General features: G+C 43.4%; 1 protein-coding gene across 3 annotated transcripts in view; it reads right to left on the minus strand.

The window, feature by feature from the left end:
- The window catches only part of LOC149350338 (uncharacterized), a 41,711-nt gene that overhangs the window by 14,260 nt on the left and 4,938 nt on the right, over window positions 1–22,513 (minus strand). Inside the window, exons 5-8 of one of the 3 annotated variants that reach the window (XM_089579363.1) lie at window positions 19,699–19,797; window positions 19,473–19,571; window positions 11,476–11,544; window positions 5,728–8,651 (exon numbers count right to left, since the gene is read on the minus strand). In XM_089579363.1, the coding sequence (XP_089435489.1) occupies window positions 8,580–8,651; window positions 11,476–11,544; window positions 19,473–19,571; window positions 19,699–19,797 (339 nt within the window). In that variant the 3' untranslated portion in view covers window positions 5,728–8,579. Of the gene's footprint in view, window positions 1–5,727; window positions 8,652–11,475; window positions 11,545–19,472; window positions 19,572–19,698; window positions 19,798–22,513 lie in introns of those variants that run through there. The other 2 variants (XM_089579362.1, XM_089579364.1) reach the window with 2 other exon arrangements.

Here is a 22,513-nt window from a genome sequence, read left to right on the forward strand (position 1 = left end):
GCTCATTTTGGAGCGTCGTGGACGTGCTACGCCATCTAGTTAGCGAGATCAATAACTGCTCTTTCGATTGCAGCCTTGGTTTCAGTGTTTTGACATGAGGGGGCGCCGTGAAAAATAAAACTTTGAACGGCCGCAGCAGCGTCAGCCGGAGAAAATGGCGTCCGCGTCGCCGCGCGCTCCTCGAAAGCGAAAGCTGATACCGAGGACGTTGGCCGGTATCGGTTTCGTTTTTTGTGACAAAAGCAGCGGTTATTAGTCGGGCAACAATGTACAAACGTCGTATTTCGGTTTCGACAGCGAGACTTCGCCTCGGGAGCCTGGAACGTCAGCGCGTACTTGCATGTAAGTTCTGTTTTCGTTCGCTGTGTGTTTTCTGCGGTGCATACGGTTTGTAATTGATGACAGTGGTTTATTTTTGTGCTTCAAGGTCTCGACAACGTATGGCGAAGACAGTTTGCCAAATGCTCAAGGTCGCGTCGCGTTTTTCAACCAAGACGACAGCTAGGTGTCCATATCGGCACATCGCTGCGGGGTGGCGCTCAGAGATTCGCTCGACTTCTCGACTTTTTTTTGATGCTCTTCACAGCGGAAATGATGAAGACCGTGTGCGGAAACACTAATAAGTATGCATGCATGAAGATTTTCAGCAAATTCGGCGTGACGGCTCATGGGAAGACGTGAATCTGTTGGATATTCTGATGTTCATTGGAATCATCATATACATTGGAATTGTTGACCTGCCACGACTGTATCTCTACTGAAATACCAGAATAACTTATTTCATCGATCCTGATGTTTTAGAGCTTGCCTAAAATGCCAAATTTTATCAGCTAGCTTTCAGAAAGCAGCTCATTCAAGAAATCTTCGGGTATGATGAGGGAAAAGAAGTCCACACCCCCAATCCTCTATAGAATCCATTCAACACCAACCGAAAATAATGAAAAAAAAAGAAGAAACTGCAAGCTCGGCTATCAGAGAACAAGGGAGGAACAAAGATAAAACCTTATGTGAAGCACTTGTCAGTCTATCTCTGCTTCACATCTTCACCCCTGATTGCCCTTCACAGTGGCACCACAGTCATGACCCCTGACTTGACAAGCCATGGAAAGTGCAGTAAATTTTTCTCACAGCTGAAACTGTGAATAATGACAGCTATAAACATGTGCAACAGTTTGTATATTCCAGTTTTCCTCTAATCAAGTTCGGGCTTAGTACAGCCGGTAATTTTTGATTTTGCTATGTGCTTTTTTTCTGTTTTCAGCAAATTTCACAAATAAATGTTCATTTACTTTTGCACACACAACTCTGCTGTTGGTTTCATTCAGAAGTGTAACTTATAAGCTACAATTTCATTAATTGCAATATGTGCTGGGTGTATTAGTTCTTGTGAAAAAAATTTTTCTTTCAGTACACTCCAAATTGTGCATTTTTCCGCGATAGCGAAAGAGTTAATACCAACGCTTGCCATTTCTACGGTCTGGGCGATGGGGATAACATTGTGGTTTTGCCTCCTTCCAACGACCACATTATGACAAAGCTTCAACTGCACAATGACCTCAGTAATGAACGACAGATGCTTCGGCGTGACTCCGAAGGTTCGGGAAGATCTCTGTTCTGCATATGCGCAAACAGACGTTGCTAATTGGCGAGTGTTACATTCCGAAGTGACGCAGGGGCTATGATGGATGCCGTAGTCGAGGGCGCTTTATTAGACCACTTGGCATTATTTAACACGCGCTCACATTGCACAGCACATGGGCGTTTTTGTATTTTTTACAAAAATACGGCCATACTTCACCTCCAGTGAAATATGGCCGCCATGAACCCACGACGTAGGGATCTGCAGCCGATGGCCAAAGCCATTGAGGTACTGCGTTAAACAATTTCAGCGCAAGAAGCAGAAGTTGATGACCTCTTTGCAGGCCTGCTATGGCTAGACAGAGGGGGTCTTAGATTGAGACCCAAGTGCAATTTTAAATGTGTTCTAGTTTATTAATGCGAAATCATTACTACGCTATGTCGGCACTGGAAGTGTCTGCAAAACATGGATGCAAGATGTGTCCGTAGAATGTCACCTGATGACGTCATCAACTGGTGGCATCAGCAGTTATAACCAAATGTGTGTCACACTTGGTACAAAAATGGTGTATCAGTATTCAGCGGTCATTAACATTAGTAATTAATGACCCTAATTAATGATCATAGTTAATGACACTGATTTGGTGATATTAATTAATGACACCAATAAAGGAGTATAGACACCTAACTTTTGGATGCGTTTTTTTCCTTTGTAATGAGACGTAAGGCATTACACACGGATTACCACATGGTATCCTCCTACGACTACTAAATAATTTATAATTGACTTTCTTTCTCATGCTGTTTTGGTTTCAGTTTCAACTGCCGAACGATGGCTGCGACGTCAAAGAGAGGTTACAGGTCATGTGAGGCACGAAAAACTGCAATATAATCGGTGCTTCTACATACACTGTCATCCCATCTCTAGAGGAAGGCTGGCTTCAGCAATGTAGTGAATTATAACGATCAAGCAATGAGTATATCGCAGTTTTTCCATGCCTCGCGTGACCTCAACCCCTTTGATGTCACAGCCATCGTTCGGCTGTTGAAACCAAAGCAGCATGACCCAAAAATTCGATTATAAATTATCTAGCAGTCCTAGGTGAATACCACATGGTGATTCATGCATAGTAGTGTCTTCCGCATCATTATAAAGAAGAAATCATGCCATCAAAATTAGGTGTTCATACTATTTTAAAGATGACAATGACGGCAATTGTGTTAATTAATGGGATTAATTAGTGAGACTGTGTGACGTCATCTATACGTCTGTTGATGTCATGCCCACAACCAATCAAAGTACAGCAACAAAGAAGTAGACATCATTGAGTGGTAGCGCCTGAGAGCGAAGAGTGGCGGTCGGATCTTAACGGAGTGGGTAAGTAGGTGTAGAAAGGCGTTGACTGGGAGCCACCAACGGCGCTGCAAACGCTAATGCTTTCCTGTTTCTCAGGTTTGTAGAGGATACACAGAAAAAAATTCAAGGATATTCATGGACTTTCAAGGCCCCTCCGAGTTTTTCATGGCCCTACTTCACAGTTCTATTTCGTCTTTTGTGACTCGGTATATTTAAGAAAATATAACGATCACATTTATTGCACTCATGGACAGTGACTGCCAAGGAAAGTTCAAGAGACCTCCTGAAGCTTTGCCTCAATCTCTCTGTTCAGATTCAGCAATACTTGAGCCTTAGACTTTGCCACTTTTCTCATGAAGTTTGATTTGATAGCGAGGTCATTTGCTGTTTCCGTCTTTTCAGCATAGCCATCTGCTGATGCAGTCGGGTCATTAACAGCTGCTTCGAGGGTCTTCCTTTTTTAGTTAAGACTGTCAAGCTATTCTTCAGCGCAGCTCCTTTTTGAATGCGTAACACGTTCTTGTTCCTGCTTCTTCTGGGCTCCAAGGTAAGCACTATAATGATGCCCTGTAGCTTTTTTTGGCGAGTTCCAAAATCATATGTGTATATCCATTTGATTCTCTTGCAGGCACTCGTTCGAAGCCTCGTCGAAGAGTAGGACGAAGCTTTCACACAGGTCTATATCTCGCGGCAGCGATCAGAGAAAGAAAAATGTCGGAGGCCGTGACAAGTCACATAAGCACATTTCTTTTCACTGCATGAAAAGCCTTTAGCAATCTGTCAGGAAACATGCGCTTCAACAGCTCGCCTGTTTCGGACAACGATCAGTAGGAGCAGTGGGAAGAGAGCAGCTCCACAATATTTCCGCATCTTTCCTAGTTAACCCTGCCTCCGCTATCGCCGTCAGATGACCGCGACGGTGTATCGACGGCTCGCACATTCGTGTACCTAACCCGCCACTGCTCTCTTCATACTTGCACTGCGCCATCGACTCCTCATGTGACTTTCCACAGGCGACTTTCCCATGGCAACCAGGTCGAATAATTTCCTGCATGGTTTGCTTTTCGCTCGGTGCGAATTCGTTGCATCCGGTGCCACCCAGTCCTTGCAATTGCTTTGGCTCATCCATGCACTTTGAAATTTACACTTCAAACGCATTCTTTCGCACTGCAGAACTGCTGCATTCACATGCAGATCTGAAAGCTTATCTGTGCGAATTCTTCGCATCTAGTCAAACGCCAACGCACGTGGAATGCAAAACCGCAAAACAAGCCGAACAGTCGGAGATGGCGATACGGCCGCAACTTTTTTAAAAAGCGGTTACATCACTTCAATGTGGCCAGCCATAACACACATCCACCAAGCTTGTGAAATTTCCAAGAATTTTGTCAAAAACGTCAAGTACAAATATACATGCCGAGAGAATAAACCATTATCTATTTCCCACGAGTTTTGCGAGCTTTTTTTAGTGTAAATCACGATTCCCATTTTAGGAACACGAGTTTTCAAGGACTTTCAAGGGATAAAAAAAAAATCAAGTGCTTGCAAGAGCCTTGAAAATGTGGTTTTAAAATTCAAGAGTTTTCATGGATTTCAAGGACCTGTGCGCACCCTGTCCAATGTAGTGGCTGCAGTAAAGTTTTTATTATAGGAGGTCGGGCCTTGAACTGAAAGCGTTAAGCGCTTTCATTATTTGTTAATGTTCGCGTGATATTTTAATTTGTAATAACTCACAACTTTACCTGAGCAACTTATTCAGTGCCTTTGCAACAAGCGACTTTTCTCGAGTATTGTGTTGAGGGCAGCAGGTAACACAAGGAGCTCGGCTGAGATCGCAACGCCATGACTGCATGCTGAAAATTAGAATCATATACCATGCCGCCTAGGCACTAACAAAAACGTAATGTGCAACGTAAACAACGTCAGGCAATTTACTGGCACCTTGCAAGCACGATGATTTCCATTCAAAACAAATTTGCTGTCAGCCACGCACAATATCCTGCTCCTGGGACATGCAAATGTTGATTTCGCTCTAATATGCAACCCTTGCTCGCAGTGAATTGCAAAATGTAGCATCTCTGAGAGCTGCTTATTCTCTTAAAGGTCATCATTATCTCTCACTTTTTGCCAGCTGTTACAAGGTTGGAATTATGTACTGTATATGGGAAGTTACCTATTCTTTTAAATTACTTTTCCGGTATGACCAATGTGGAGTTCTCGCATTCTCTTTGCTGTAAGTTAATATTGGGTGTTTCTTTTAACTGTTTACAGATCATTGTTTTAAGCCCTGTGAGAAATATATTGGTGCGGACTGTGCAGGTGATACAACAAGGTGGACATCATGTATTATCAGCAACTAATGAAACATGAACAAGAAAACACCAACATGTATGCCCCTGGAAAAGAAATACAAGCTAGGTTGATTAACACTTCTGAAGAAGAGTCTTCACGCCACCGAAGTTAATGTAACTGAAGTTACTATTGGCTAACAGCTTCTTGATTTGCTGTTAGTTGCTCTGTTGTCTCGTTCGAGTTTAATTTTTTGCTGATAGTATGCAACAGAGTTCAGTTATGAAGCGATTAATCAACTTAAATTAACTAAACTTTTTTACTTTTGATTACAAGGGTCAACACTATAATAAGAAATTGAAGGCTGTCAGCATAGAAGCTCAGTCCAGTTTTTAAATTTTCTTTATCGGCAATGCGGTTCGAAATATACGTCAAAAATACGCATTTTGTAACTCGTAGTAAAGTTGGCTTCCCATAATGCACATTCTTAAAATGGCGTCGCTAGGTGTAGTATTGTAGCGGAAATCCAGTTAATTGCTTCTACAGCATAAACCCAACAAACAGCTTCCGTATCTGCTGCCCTGGAAATGAGAGCGACACCATTTTAAAAATGTGCATTGCGGGAAGCCAACTTTACAAGAACTTTAAAAAATGCGTAATTTTGAAGCTGAATATTTCCAAATGCACTGCCGATAAAGAAAATTTAAAAACTGAACCCAGCTTTTATGTTGACGGCCTTCAATTTCTTAATATAATGTTAATCCCTAAAATCAAAAGCAAAAAGTTAACTAGTTATTTTTAGTGAATTAATCATCTCATCACTGAGCTCTGTCACCTACAAAATGTCCACCCTGCTGTACAATCAACCTACACAGACCACACCTACATATCTCTCGCAGTCTGCAAACAGTTAAAAAAAACACCCGGTATATCCAATTGGCGCCTCAGGTTTACATTGTGGTTACAATGCTGGAGCAGTGTCAACTTTTGCGTGCACTCCCGACACCCTTAGAGCATGTGGGGGTAGCGGTCTCGGTCTCAAAGAAGATGCCCTTGACTCAGTGTAGCAAGCTCAGCCAGAAACCAGCTACCAAGTAATAAGGAGGGTGGTCGTTTGGTGCCCAGCATTCACCGGTTGCAAGTTGGAGTAAAAGGTTCACAAATAAAAAAAATTTTATACAGCAAAGAGACGGTACAGAGAAATTCACAATCACTCGTACAAGCACATACAGAGTGATTCACAATACAATGTAACTCGTGCAAAGCAACACTCGATTTGGTTTTGGTTTTGTGGGGTTTAACGTCCCAAAGCGACTAAGGCTATGAGAGACGCCGTAGTGGAGGGCTCCGGAAATTTCGACCACCTGGGGTTCTTTAACGCGCACTGACATCGCACAGTACACGGGCCTCTAGAATTTCTCCTCCAAAGAAATTCTAGCCGCCGCGGCCGGGATCAAACCCGCGTCTTTTGGGTCAGCAGCCGAGCACCATAGCCACTGAGCCACCGCGGCGGCAAAGCAACACTCGAGAGAGACTACAATACAATAAAAAGCTTTGCACTTAGAGTGCACTTATACAAGAGGGAGACAAACAAACAAAACACAATTTATTCACCGGGCACTGCGACAGTCTGACGACAAGAGGATCTCGACAGAGCCACCCCGCAAGCTGGCGCACGCTGCCTCGTTGGTCCGTGACTGGGCAAGAGGTGTTGACCAGCGAGTCTAGCTCGCGTGCTTCTTTGAAGCTTGAACAGTGGCTTGAGCTGACAGACAGAGGTCAACGCCCTTCATATATAGGTGCGCTACGCATCTGTTCGTTCTTTGCGTCAAGGCAGGCGTGCACAAACACACAGTATCAGCTGTACAATTTCCTTCTCTTTCTTGCGCCAGGCGTGCCTCCCCAATGGTCAGACAAGGACACCGGCTTTGAGAATCTCTAAGCTTTATTGCGTTGCGCCCCTGCCGGTACACGATTACAGGGGAGAGGGCATCACTTAGCACGCTCAAGGCTACGCCCTCTGCATTGGAAATAATCGATGACGCGTGTTGACGTGATTCCTCTGGTGCCGCGCCGGTGAGCGAGGTGGAGAGGGAAGCAACACACACAAGGTTAGGTGCTCTCCGGGGTTTCTTTCTCCCCTGTTCTAGCGGTGCGTGCTGGCAAGATTGCTTCCACGCGGCACCGGTTTTTTCGAACATGCGCCGAATTTTGTGACATGCAGGAATTGCCAGTAAGTCTCTTCTTAGCAATCAGACCATTTAGATATATCAAGGGTGGCCTGTGTGACACCAAATTAGGCAACAAAGATTTCTGGGCTTGAGTGCGAGGTTGCTAGCGCACAGCCGCTTCCATTCAGCCTCCACTGCCACTTAATTAAAAGGCCTCAGCTGATCACCTGCTGAGAGGATGGCGGGAGAGTGCTACCTTCATAGCCCCCAAGACATTTTCTACTTCATCAACATCAGCACCTTAGGTGGGTCATTGAAGCATCACGGCAACCCTGTCTTAGAAGAGCTTCAAGAGCTGGGTGGATAGGCAAGTTGAGCTCATGTCGAATTGTTTCGCTGTCAAAATAACATTGGACTAATATTGGCTACTGCAGCCAATATTAGTCGGTCTTGCTTTTCATCTATGGCCCTTAGCCTCCCTCTTGCCTAAAAGTTATGGAGGCAGCTGCCATCCCGATTCGCACCTATAATCCTATCGATCGTGGACAGAGATCGACCTGTCAGCTTCGCTATTCGCTTCTTTGTGGCGTGCCATGTTTTGAAAGTGTGACTATGTTCAGTCTTGCATCGTACTTAACGGACATCACTGCGCCCTCTGTGTGGAAATAACCAAACTGCGAGCAGCACTTTCCAGAATAAAAAAAAAACAAAAAAAAACAGTGAAATGAATCAAACGACTTATAGTCATCTTAAAAGCACTCTTGTGGCCAACCAGTAGTCGCTGTGTTTCAGCGATTATCTTGGATTGTCATGCTATGTCAGAGCTCCGGCTTTTCCCAATTTTGCAACAGGCGGTATTTTATTGAGGAGGGACGCCCGAGGTGTCGCAAAAGCACTTTTCCATTTTAATTGATTTAATTTTTATTCAGTCCTATTTGTCATAAATAAAAATTAAAACCTCAGCGTAACACGGGCCTGACCTTTCACAAATGATATTTCAGCAAATGTCTGTGATGCACAAAATTAGCCACAGACGTCACGCTGCAGCATCCGTCGTTCATTGCCGAGGTCACTGTGCAGTCGAAGCTTTGTCATCATGTGGTCGTCGGAAGGAAGCAAAACCACAACGTCACCCCCTCGCCCAGACCGTGGAAATGGCAAGCATTGGTATCAAGGCAATGCGGCTAGTGCCACGCTGTTGCTAGACGGGGATTGCCGAACCGCGGCAAGTCAAGCGAAGGCTGCACATTGGGCGGCTGGGGAAGAAGCCACAAACACAGTGCACACGTCAGCAGCTTATCGCGGACGCTGCTAAACGGCTTGCGCAGTACCAGAATTAACCACGCGATCCCGTGTTTGCGTTTCATTCCGGCCTGATAGTAAAATCACCCATGCAGTGTCCCTGCAAAACAACTCAAAGCAGCGAAACGAACTAGACACTGGCACTGCAGGGACATCAGTCTTTTCATGTAAAGTAGGTTCACCTTCACTTTGCATGAAGCATAGTAAACACTTCAAAGCAACATGACCCCTTAAGTGCTACAACACAACATTAAGAGTGCCATACTTGTATTTAAAGAGACAGCCGTGTTAATCCTGCTGCTGCCAATGGGAACAGATGACCTTTTTTCCACTCAGGTGCACATGACTATTTAAAACAGTTGCTCTAATAAGCTTCTTACTCCTCTCCTCAGTGCAAGATGTACAGTCAGGCCAGAATGAAATGCGAACAGCGCCAGTGAACAAACAAAAACATTTTAACTGTGCACTGTGAGCTGCAGTATACAACTAACCTGATTCATGTTTCTGAGTAATGGGTCTACCGAAGTACATATTCGTAAACCGGTTGTAGAGAAATATCTCGCAGCAAAGTAGAAAAGTACGGCATGTGTGTGTTCGCATCTCATTCCAGCCTGACTGTACATACACTGCTTTTCATTCTGTTTAAGTGTAATCATCCAATGCTTCCTCAAGGACATTCTTATCGAATAACATATTGTGAGCCACTCTTCACAGACCTTAATGGCACTGATGATCACATCTGTGAAAATAGCTGCCCCATAGGTAGTCTTTTTCAAGAAGTATTATGTAGAAAGTTTCATAGCTGAAATCGACCAGAAAATACTCTAAAAAAATTGTTTCGTGATCCACGGTAGCTTTGCCCTGAGGGGAAATGCTTGAACAGTCAGAATTTTACTGTTTCGGTTTTCTGACTAGGTACTCACCTTCTGAAGCAGATTTCCTCACAACTACTTTTATCTATTTTGACCCCATTTGTTTTGTTGCATTCCTAGGGTATTCTTTGCTGTCAAAGTTTGTGAATTTTAAATTTCTTGCATGCAATTTTGTTCTCACTCAAGATATGTTCCAAAACAAAATTCGAAACAAAAATATGTGCTCCGGGAAATATTTTCCTGGAGATATAACACTGAAATTTCGTGCGAATAGCCACAATATTTCTGATATGCTCAAAAAGTTCATGTAAATATATCAAGAAATAAAAAAATTTTGCTGAAAGCAACACCCCCTTTAGCTGTCTGAAAAGGTAACAGCAGAATGAGCAAAAGGCCCCTTGTTAAAATGCATTCGCACAACCAAAAAAAAAAAAAAGTTGAAAGCCTAAGAAATAAAAATGTGCCCGCCACTAGCACCAAACATGGCAAACATTTCACTTAGAGAGGAGTGTGAACTTAGATAACATTTCAGTTTTTGATAACGCAAGGAGCACCATGAAGTGCTACTGTATTGCATGAAATCCATTTCTTTGGCCTGCACATTTGCACGCCACAAAGTAGCAAAACCTATGACAGCACGTGCACACTGCATGCTATTGTCTGAATAGCTGCATCACTCAGCAATAAAAGATGGTCGCCAGCATAAAGGCATTTAATTTTAATGCACAAGCTCGGTGTGTGAAGCTTTAAGTGGCGTATGCAAGCATCTATGCACATTTGGACTCAGCTGCCAGCTCAAGAAAAAAGATTGACAAATTACAAAATGAGATTAAAAAAAAGAATGTTGCTTGCACATTTGTTCAAGGTCCCCAAGCAAACAGTTAAATTATTTTTTTTTAATACAGAGACACTCATATACCTTCATAACAAAGCACAATGACATACATAAGTTATGGTTGCAAGGTGAAGGCAAATATTGATTTCAAGCACACTCTTCTCCTTTTCACGGGGCCTGATAAGGGAGCCAGGCTTTCTGGATCTTGAACCCTTTTCTCTATTCCAGTGTTTTTATCCTGCTGCCAAAAATGCTGTGGCCTCTTTGAACAGAAGGTACAGGCAACAACTTTCAAACTTTGTGCAACATCCACACTGCAACCTCTGAATTCTCTGTATTGCAGAATTTGACTCCTAGTGCCTTTGGCTTCACTTTTAAGAAGCTTTGGAGTGCCTTTGATACACTTGAGGTCTACCTTTACACCTCTGCAAACCTTTGCTGCCATCAATTCACACTAAATTCAGAAGATCCTTAAATTACATTAATTCATGTTCAATTCAAATTCACTGTTCTCAACTCAGATACCCTGCCTTCCCTACCATTCCTTGAAGCCGCGTGTGAGCAACCATAAATTATGCAACCTACAGGCCTCCACACACCTCTCCACACGTGCCCTCCAGACCTGCCAAACATGCACCCGCTCTCCTTCTGTTACACAAGCGAAAGCTTTTAAGATGTGTCAAGAGTGGCATAAAAAGACACATCCTTAAATCGGCAATAAGCATTAGTGTTAAATGCTTGCCATTACTTGTCCTGCTTGTCAATACAAGAAGAGAACAAATTCAAAATGTAAATTTTTGTAGCCTGGCTGCTACTTTTGTTGGCACTTCTTAATTCTTATATAATATTGGTGTACTTACATGAGCTCACAACACAGTGCCAACAGCCAACAAGATTTCGAGTACCAAATCAAAAATGTGCTTTCAATGAATATCCATTCATTTAAAGGTTGAAAACAGTGACTAGATCATCATCTGCATAGTGCTAACGAAAGCCACAAGTGACCATAGGCACCACAATGCTAAAAACAGTGTCACAAGCAAGATGCACACTTTGCATGCTGCAACTTACGCCTTCACCCTTTCGTCTGGCGTTAACTCTGATACGTCGGCGTGTGATAATTTCGGCTGGTCCCAGTACCTGTTAAAAAGAAAAGAAAAAAAAAGCTCTGAACTATCATGCTGCAGAGGCTTGCAAATCCGCTCCCGCCTTCACTTCATTCATAGCGTGCATCCATGTTCAATGTCTTTTTCCTCTGTTTCTAGAGCAGCAGGTGAACCCAATATTCCCAGCAACCCTGAGCCTGAAGACAGTCAAAGAACCCACTGATTGTAATATTTAAAGTACTGCCCAGCCCTGATGCTTTTATGCTCCTCTCAGCATTACTGGCACGTTTAAAGGCATAACAGAGTGTGGCCGATTACACACGTACAACAAGCACAATCAACAGCTGATCATGCATCACCATGACAAGTTTTCTTTTATGGCTGTTACAATTGTATGTTTGTGCACTCTTCATTTCCTTTGTACAAGAAAATTGGACACTCGTAGCACTGACTTTAAACTTGATGGCACACAAATTCATTCTAATGTAATAAAGACAAAGAATAGCAATATATACAGCAAAAGAGCAAAAAAAAATGGGTATGAGCAAGCAAAACAGCTCTGGGAACCTGTTAAGCTACACCTTCTGGTATTGACATTATATACTACTAAAAAGCCACTATGGTACAAACCACATTCCATAGCTCCAACTAGTCTTTGCCATTCGAACAGCTGCTCACTGATAAGAAAATTTCCATGGTAGCCCATTTTCACAGATGGTACCAGACAGTTATTCAAATGTTAACACTATATTTTCTACTCAAACACGTAGTAAATAAGTTCTTGCATGTACAGCCGTCTTCAGAAAAAAAAAAACGATGGGTGCCCTATCTGTGAATGAATGTACTGGCGACTGGTGGGCTACCATGCTTGGATACATTTGGTTTTCCAGAGTGCATTAACTATTTGTGTCTTCTCAAATATAACACTTATCGACACCTTATTTGCAAGATTAATGTTACTGCTTTATTAGCTTGTAGAATGTGCATGCCATTAGGTGTGGTTATTTAACAAAGCACAGCGTCTCCCAACAATTTGTGAAACGCAATGCAAAGTCAACACAGCAGCGTAACTGCATACGTCCCTTCCAAGGATCGTGTCTACCCAAGTAACATTAAGGAACAAGTGTGGTGCAAAGTCTGATGCAACCCAAGCTCTGTGGTCAATGGACCATGCGTCTCAAAGCATGGTAAGACTGGACACCGGTGATGGACAAGTAGCTAGTTTTTGGATAACACAAGCCCGCTGTCCATTTTTTTTTAAAGGTGCTGCCACAAGGACTCGGTATATCGAAGCTTAAATTCAGGCTGAACTTTCCAGTAAGCAAACATGCTTCACTGGAGGCTTCCTTTGTATCAGTTTCCTCCAACATGAGCAGCGGGTATTGCTTTCCCTTTTTTGTCACACTCTTTCGCTGTTATTAATGCGAAAGCATTATATAGCTCAGTGCCAAGGTCATGTCAGCAAAATCTGTCTGCAAAATGTGTCCACACAGTGACATCACACCAGATGATTGGTTTGGTATATTGGGGTTTAACGTCCCAAAGCAACTCAGGCTATGAGGGACGCCGTAGTGAAGGGCTCCGGAAATTTCGACCACCTGGGGTTCTTTAAGGGGGGAGCCTGGTCTTGAAAAAAAAAATTTTTATTAATGAAATCATAGTTAAGAAATCTTCAGGGAATATGTATTTTTGTGTGCCGATTCTAAATATGCCATTTAATTTCATGTAAAGCAATTCCTTGAGTACTTATGTCATATTTGTGCATGTATTTTGTGGAGAGCTTTGAAAAAAATTTCTTAAGGGAAACTTGCTGAAATGGATGTCATTGGGTTCTCTTGACACCAAGGAATGCAATAAGGGTAAAATTGTCGTCCCGCCTATCATAGAACTTAAGTTATAAAGTTTTGAAGTCGTCGCTTCAGAAATGAGAAGAAAAATGTGTATTCCTGTTTCTGAAGTGGCAGCTTCAGCACCCTATAACTCAAGTTCTATGAACGCCAGGATGATAATTTTACTCTTATTGCATTTCTTGGTGTCAAGAGAACCCAATGGCATACATTCCAGCGAGTTTCCCGCAGGAAATTTTCTTCAAAACTCTTCGCAAAATACTTGCATAAAAATTGCACAAGTGCTCAAGGAATTGTTTTAGATGAAATTAAATGGCATATCTAGAATCAGAGCACATAAATACATGTGCCCTGAAAATTTCATAGCTATGACTAGATTAATAAAATTTTCTTTTCAAGACCAGGCTCCCCCTTAACGTGCACTGACATCGCACAGTACACGGGCCTCCAGAATTTCACCTTCATCGAAATTCAGCCACCGCGGCCGGGATCGAACCCGCGTCTTTCGGGTCAGCAGCCGAGCGCCGTAACTACTGAGCCACCGCAGCGGGGTGTATCACACCAGATGAGTGACTGTGTATGAGTGTAATGTAATGAGTGTAAATTAATGAGTGGTGTAATATGTTGTGACGAAGAATGATGACATCATGTCATTAGTCAATAGTAATTAAGGTAATTAAGCAAAGATAATTGATAAAAATGAAAAAATTAGTGTGGTATAATATGTTGTGATAAAGAATACTGGAAGTCGCGTGTCAAGTGGTGACGTCACACCAGGGCCGAGTCACAATCGCTGCCATATGCTGACAGGAGGAATGATGGAAAGGGAGGTGCGGTGCAAAACCGCATCCGACGAAGCGATGATGCTGCTTTGAGCAACAGATATCGCAGGTGCAGACGAAATCCCAGCGATGGCATCACTGGTTGACGTCAAAGTGGTGGCAGTATTGCCGAACACACTCACCAGAATTTTGAGCAACTGTTCGTCGAACAGAATTCCAGGTGGTGTCACAGCATTTCTCTTTGCATATACTTACATGTTGTAGTCAAGTTGGAGGCTAGCTTGCGACAGGAGTTTGTACCAATGACATATGCACCTTCAATTGCATGCAGCATGCTTTCCGAGACTACATTTTCCCTTAAGGTGCGGCTGAGGTGTCCACCAAGATGTCGAGATGAGAGTTACTGCGCCTTTCCTTTCCCCAAAAACCAATTTTCACATTAAAATTGTGATGCAACAGTTCTTCATGTCGTAACCAAAAATTGGATATAATGAACAAGACCGGATATAACCATGTCGCAAATGGAAATTGCCGAAGTGATGTAGTAGTCACACGCAACAGCAGCAACAAACGCAATGCTTTCGCATTTCTCCACTGAAGCAGACTTCAGTAGTTTTTTACTGTTACCACGGCACACTGAACCAAGCACCCTGCCCTTTGCACTTGCACGTTTAGGATTTCCACGCTAACTGGCTTTATGGGAGGTTTAACGTCACAAGTCGACTCGGGCTATGAGGGACACTGTAGTGAAGGACTCCGGAAATTTCGACCACCTGGGGTTCTTTAACCCATCACACAGTACACGGGCCACTAGAATTTCGGCTCCATTTAAATTCGACCGACGCAGCCGAGATCGAATGCGCGTCTTTTGTGTCACCAGCCGAGTGCTACAACCACTGAGCCACCGCGGCAGTTGGTTTCCGTGCTAACTGAAGTCTCTCCAACTGGCTGTTGCAATTAGTAACCTTTTCTTGAAGGACACTGTTTTAAGAAGAGCCTATCAAGCTATACACAAGTACAAGAACACAGGAGTGGGCCTACACCTCAACCTAACATTAAATACATTCCAAACTTCCATGTTTCCCAACTTTAGCCACTGCCACCAAATTTTCAATCAGCTCTTCTTCAGTCACACTTTTTGAAGCATTATCACGGTTTCGCAGTATTTTTAATGCTTTGGTAGTAGTCCACAGATGTGAATAATTTTAACATTTCTTCTTCTAATATAGGCATGCCACATTTCATAACCTACACTAATGACCTTGTACAGGTTTTCATCATCACCACCATCATCATCATCATCAGCCTGACTACGCCCACTGCAGGGCAAAGGCTTCTCCCATGTCTCTCCAATTAACCCTGTCCTTTGCCAGATGCGGCCACCCTATCCCCGCAAACTTCTTAACCTCATCTTAAGTTTCTGCCGTCCCCTGCTACGCTCGCCTTCTCTTGGAGTCTACTCCGTTACCCTTAAAGACCAGGTACAGACTTTATAACTTACTACACTGTAAGGTGGCATGTGGTATGTCGGGTTTAACGTCCAGAAGCGACATAGGGGCGATGAGAGACATCGCAGTGACAGGATTCGAATCAATTTAGACCACCTTGCTTCTGTAATGTGTACCGACATCGTACAGCAAATGGCAGTTTTTGCATTTCGCCTCCAATGAAATGCGGCTGCCCCAGCCAATATTCAATTCCATGAACTTGGAACGTGCAGCCGAACACCAATGCCACTGAGCTACCTCAACGGTTTACTATTATACATTTTGTTAAGGCTTAGGTTTATGGGGTTTAAATTGTCCAAATCAACTCAGGCTACGAGGGACGCCGCAGTGAAGGGCTCCGGATAATTTTGACCACCTGAGGATCTTTAACATGCACTGACATCGCACAGCACACGTGCCCGTAACATTTCAACTTCATCGAAATGCGACCACTGTGGCTAAGGTTGAACCCGCATCTTTCAGGTCAGTAGCAGAGCACCATAACTACTCAGCCACCGCGGCGGCCATTTTGTTAAGGCCATTTGAGCCTCATCTAGAAGAATAGTGAGGGCTCAAACAGCTTGCTTGCCACGAATCTCTGCATTTCTGATCCCCCACCATTCAAATCCACACTATGTCTCAATGTAAACTGTTTGCACATCTGTTATTTCTTTTTTGTAAATGCGTAGGGGTACTAAATTTCAGCTGTTTTCTTTCGTTGGACTGATGTGCAAGACTTAACAAATAAAATATGGACAATCGTAAGGACTGCGCCAGCATGCAGTATATAATTTATAGTTGGATTTGTTTCAGTTTCAACAGCCAAATGGTGGTTGTGACGTAAAAGATTAGCGGAAGTCCTGAGGTGTACAAAAACTGCAGTATAGTCACTGCTTTCTTCACTTTAATTAACCCAAATTCCTATGCAAGCCTGCTCAAGAACTGGAACCACGAAAAATGAACAAGCAACGATTGTATTAGTTTTTACATGCCTCATATGACTCAATTGATCTTTTAAGTAACGGCCACAGTTCGGCTGTTGAAACCTAAGCCGAAACATCACGACAAGAAAAATTCGATAATAATTTATTCAGATAGCGTATGCAAATTCCCCATCCTGATTCATGCATACTGATGTATTGAGCACAATTCCAAAGCAAAAAACATGCATCCAAAAATTTGGTGTCTGTTCTCCTTTAATTAACCTAAATATTTACCATATTTACTGGCGTAATTTCCGCACTTTTTTCCCTCACATTAAGCTTTCAAAAAGACAGTGCACAAACTACACGGATATTTCGTGAATACATCCTAAAAAACTCTACGAAGGTCATAACGCGCTATGCATACAGTATATTGCCACGTATAAGTCGACCCCACAATTCGCGTCCATCAGTGGCCAAACAAACAAAAAAAAAATGGCTGTGGTTTGGCTCTGGTTAAACCTGCAGTTGCTAAGCCACTGCTATGACATTGCCTTGCTAAGCCACTCGGGACAAGAACTGCAAAGCACGATCAATCAGCTAGACAGGCAGAGTAGAATGGTGGGGCTAAGAATTAACATGCAGAAAACCAAAGTAATGTTCAATAGCCTTGCAAGGGAACAGCAGTTCGCAATTGGTAGCGAGGTGCTGGAAGTCGTAAGAGAATATGTCTACTTAGGGCAGGTAGTGACCGCAGATCCGGATCATGAGAGGGAAACAACTAGAAGAATAAGAATGGGGTGGAGCGCGTATGGCAGGTTCTCTCAGGTCATGAATGGTAGCTTACCAATATCCCTAAAGAGAAAAGTATATAACAGCTGTATCCTACCAGTACTCACCTATGGGGCAGAAACGTGGAGGCTAACAAAGAGGGTTCAGCTTAAGTTAAGAACAATGCAGCGAGCTATGGAAAGGAAAATGATAGGTGTAACGTTAAGAGATCGGAAGAGGGCGGAGTGGGTGAGGGAACAAACGCGGTTTAATGACATCCTAGTTGAAATCAAGAGGAAGAAGTGGGCTTGGGCAGGGCATGTAATGCAAAGGCAAGATAACCGCTGGTCCTTAAGGGTAACGGAGTGGATTCCAAGAGAAAGAAAACGTAGCAGGGGACTTAGGTGGGCGGATGAGATTAAGAAGTTTGCGGGGATACAGTGGCGGCAACTAGCAAAGGATAGGGTTAATTGGAGAGACATGGGAGAGGCCTTTGCCCTGCAGTGGGTGTAGTCAGGCTGATGATGATGATGATGAAACCTGCAGTGGCGCGAGAGCGAGCGCTCCCCCCCTCTCCACTCCCCCCCCCCCCCCCCCCCCTCTTGACACGGCGCATGCACACAGCTGTTAGAGCTCTGTTTCGCTGGTGTGCCATGCCGCCGGCAGCAGCAGCTGCTCTGCACCATGTGACCAACCGACTCAAAGCCACGGTGCCACCGGTGCTCAAGGGGTGTCATGCTGAAGGCTCGAAGAGCTGGCGCAGCGTAGCTTTTGCTACAAAAAGTTGACTTCAAATAAGTTGACGCATACCCCCTGCCCCTGATCCAGACCCACGTTGTGTAGTTCCCCGCGTGATGGCATGACGATGCATGCGCAGCTCAAAGCAATAAATGTGGAACGATACAATCCCAAAGCCAACAGCCAGAGGCTAAAGAAGGTACAAAACGATAAAACGGTGCCCTCGCAAGCAGCCTGGCTCAATAGCAGCAAGCAGAACAGCCAACTGATCGGCAGTTTCAGATTCTGATGTGATGCACTCTCCGGAGGTTACCGGAATTAAGCTTACTCTCATAGCTATTCGTATGGGAAAGTAACCACAGGTACCGGGTAAGCAGCATGCAATTAACTTTTCTTCAGCAGAACCAATTTACAAATGAATTACAGACTTCAGCTGCACCGATCTTGCCAAGCCTGCCCTGCGCACATCCGCCTGCATGCTGGTGTGCTTGTGCAGTAGGGAGCACAAATCATGAGAGTAAAAGTTGTTTTTTTTACAAATCCGGGTAATGAGTTAGGGGTGCTCAAATTGCACGAGGGTGCAAATTACGTGAGTAAATACAGTAAATGGCTCTGAGAGTTAGCAAATACATATTTTGGTGCAACAAATGGCAAATGGCTGAACAAATGGTCCGCTACCAGGAAAGCTACAGACTGCTTTTGGCCCACAGACAAGGCGTTGCCTGACGACCTACTTCTGATGTGCGAGTTCGATGCTAGAAATGCCAGAGACATTTTTTTCTGGTGGCAGACACTGGAGCTTTGGCGACTGAAGCACAACGAAAGGCAGCTCACATGCCAAATCTGTTTATCACCACGTACTCCAACCTTCACCTTTGCAGGCGGCGATCAGTGGATTAAGCATGCACTCAGTCTGTCACTGTGCTGCATTCACCAACATGGCAGCCAAAGGTCACTGGGCTAGGCGTGAACCTCACGGACTGGAAGAGGGATGTAGTGTAACACCAGGTCTGTGGGCCAATGTTCTGCTGTCTGAATTCACCTTTAGCAGGTTTCATTACTGGCAGTGTCAGCCACAATTCAACAAAAATGAAATGCAGAAATGTCTATGTACTGCGATTTTGACGCATATTACAAAATGCAATGTTGTCTAGTTTAACCTGGTTCCCTCCACCATCACAAGCTTCATAGTGCAGGTGCAGATTCAGGACACAAGACACTGCTTTTAGTCTCTTTCCGTTCAGTCATTAACAACATAATTTTGATTTTGTCTAAGCCATAAGCAGCAGTAATGTTTCTCAGGCTGTGCTACCGTGCATCTTATTTAAGGTGCCTCGTTATAACAAGGGTTAACTGTATAAAAAATTTTCAGTTCAGAGAACTGAACTTTCAGGTTGAAAAAAATAATGCATACCTCTTGAGCAGACGCCGCCCAAACACTGTCAAATGGGTCAGGATACCAGTGTGGTGGTGTAGGCATCAACACAGCGCCTTCATCGCTATCAAATAAGTGCTGCAATATAAAGCACCAGTAAGGAGAGACAGAATACAACATCCCTGCATTTTACATCTTCTGTACTGGGGGAGCAGCTTGCAAAAGCTGCACAGTTCCTCTACTGGTTGAAAAAAATAATGCATACCTCTCGAGCAGATGCCGCCCGAACACTTCCAAATGGGCCAAGAGGCATTTGCGGTGGTGTAGGCATCAACACAGTGCCTTCACCACTATCAAATGAGTGCTGCAATGTAAAGCACCAGTTAGGAGAGACAGAATACAACATCCCTGCATTTTACATCTTCTGTACTGGGGGAGCAGCTTGCAAAAGCTGCAAAGTTCTTCTACTGGCCCTAACCTTTTCTCATTGGAGGCATCAACTCAAGCTTTAGCTCAGGATAACAAACATTTCTACACTACAGATTTGGAAGAAACAATCAGAGCAGAGCACAGTAAGCTGAACATCAAAGCTACACTTCATCTGATGCAAAATGCTGCGCATATTTAGTAATGTTATTTAGGATCGGGATATTCAGTCAACCTTCCAGATACTGCAGCTGGGAGCCCTGCATAGCTCTATGCTTTCAATCAACACAAAGGCTTGAATGGCACGAGCTGTGGGATAACAATTTAAAGGGTCACTTTACATGGCAGTGATAGGCCCATATGCCTATGCACAGCTTATAGGGATGCCGCTGCAAGACTTCAAGCAGCTGGTTTCAGAACCATGTACAGGAAAGCCACTGCTGCTGGCTGACCTTTTCTCCTGGAATGACTAAGCTGTATGGGCAGTCCTTTGAACATGAGCATGCAAAGCAGAATGATTTCCTGAGTGAAAAACACCCATAAACTAAGGAAACAGATGATAACGACATCGTACTGGCTGTCACCACTGCACAGTCCCATCCTGTGCAGCAGCGACTACAAATATGAGTTTATCCTTACACATTTTTTTTTTTATAGTCCAGCGCTCTTTCATTTTGCCATTTCACTTTTTTACCGTTACTGTTACCATTACTATCCACTCATCATGGCTAAATGTGCGAGAAGGCTATTCACCTAACAAAGACATTAAAGGGACACTGAAGACAAATTGAAGTCAGCCTGCAGCGATCGATCGCCAAGTTCCAATCCCAAAGGGACTACTCTGACTGAAAATAAAGCTTTTACAAGCTAGAAAAGACAAAGAACAAAACAGAAGTGTTGCCACCACTGGTTGTTTTCGCAAGAAAACATACTGACTTCTGCAGCGACGCTGCACCACCATCCCTCTTCAGGCAGAGATCACAAAGTCCCTTTCAAACTTGGCATCAAGAGTTTGAATCAAGCAGCCAGAAAATTTTTACATCCAATTTTTTCAGCAACAAATGCATTTCTTACTGCTTAAACATCAATGTTGCCAGAAAAAGCCACAGAATGGGCTTTTACTGCGAACAAAAAATGAATGAAGCTGTCCTCAGTGTCCCATAAAACAGCAGTGCATTCACATGTCTGAAAAAAAGAAAAGAAAAAGAAAACAAAATGGTTTAATGGGGTTTAACGTTCTAAAGCAACTCAGGCTCTGAGGAATGCCATAGTGGAGGGCTCCGGATAATCTCAACCACCTGGGGATCTTCAACATGCACAGACATCGCACAGTACAAGGGCCTCTAGCATTTCGCCTCCATTGAAATGTGACTGCCACTGGCGGGATTGAACACACATTCTTTTGGGTCAGCAGCCAAGCACTATAATCACTGAGCCACCGTGCGGTAGCAAAAAAAAAAAAAAAAAGGCTGGTCAGCCAACCCGCCGTGGTGGCTCAGTGGCTAAGGCGCTCATCTACTGGGTCAGAGTACCCGGGTTCAAACACGACTGCACCCGCAAAGTGGCCATCCTGGTCACTTCTGTCCCTGCTATTTGGCGTTACTTGGCACTCCTTTTGAATTTGGTCCCATGAATAAGGTTTGTCTCTTATTTAACCTTTACTATATATCAACGAAACCTTCACGTCAGTGGCTCTTCCTGTCACAGCACTTTTTCATTTATGCCTTCGTAACTCAGCCATTTCTTGTACACAACCGTACTAATCCTTATGAAGGCCCTCTTCTCTCTATGAAGGTCTCTCTTGTCCTATTAGTAGCCTATAATACAATAACAGTAAGTAAACAGTGCACAGGCACTAGCTAATCATGAACCAATCTTATGAAGACAAATAGTGCTATGAACCAAGCCCCTCATGTGAATACATATGCATGCATGGAAGAACTCTGGCGTTATTACTAAATAATGCTATCTTTCCATGCAGTTTCAAATAAAGGTTACCACAGGTTCAGATTATGCACTCCTTAGACCTTAACACATCAGGTTGGTTTCAGTTCCGTCAATCATGTGAAGCAGTCCATTTAGTTACTATATGATACATGCTGTATTGTTTCCTAGATTTGAAAGTGTTCGATTTATCCGAAATAACCATTTACCTTTACTTGCAATTTGAAATGCAATGAAAAAGACAAACGCTAGTTCCACAGCAAGTGCATATATTCCTAAGCATGTTAAATTTTGGCCCATTTTGTGTGGCTGAATAAAGTCCTGATTTACACTTCTTGGCCCTGTCTTGTGTATTTAGAATTTCCTGCCACCCTTTGTGACTTCTGCTCCCTCTGGACTGTTTCTGTTGCATCATACACATAAAAAAAAATGACCCCATCGGCCAGTTTCCATAGATATGTATAATAAGATGAGCCTGTTAATAACCATACGATGAAAAATAAATGCATAAAATAAAAACAGACATAAACACATGCATGATTTGTTGATGAGAATGTATGTCAACAATGTTGCATCGAGGCTGCCCCTGTGCATTAATCTAGAACAGCTAACGAAAGAAGGTCACTAAGAGGGGACGTCAGCAAGAAGTGAACTGGAACATCAAGGAGTGTTTCAGGAAAACTTCAAAATAATAAGAACTTCAATGATAT

This window comes from Amblyomma mixtum, chromosome 3 (genome assembly GCF_055824585.1).
Source record: "Amblyomma mixtum isolate Tamu chromosome 3, ASM5582458v1, whole genome shotgun sequence".
In the NCBI taxonomy this organism is placed as follows: Eukaryota; Metazoa; Arthropoda; class Arachnida; order Ixodida; family Ixodidae; genus Amblyomma; species Amblyomma mixtum.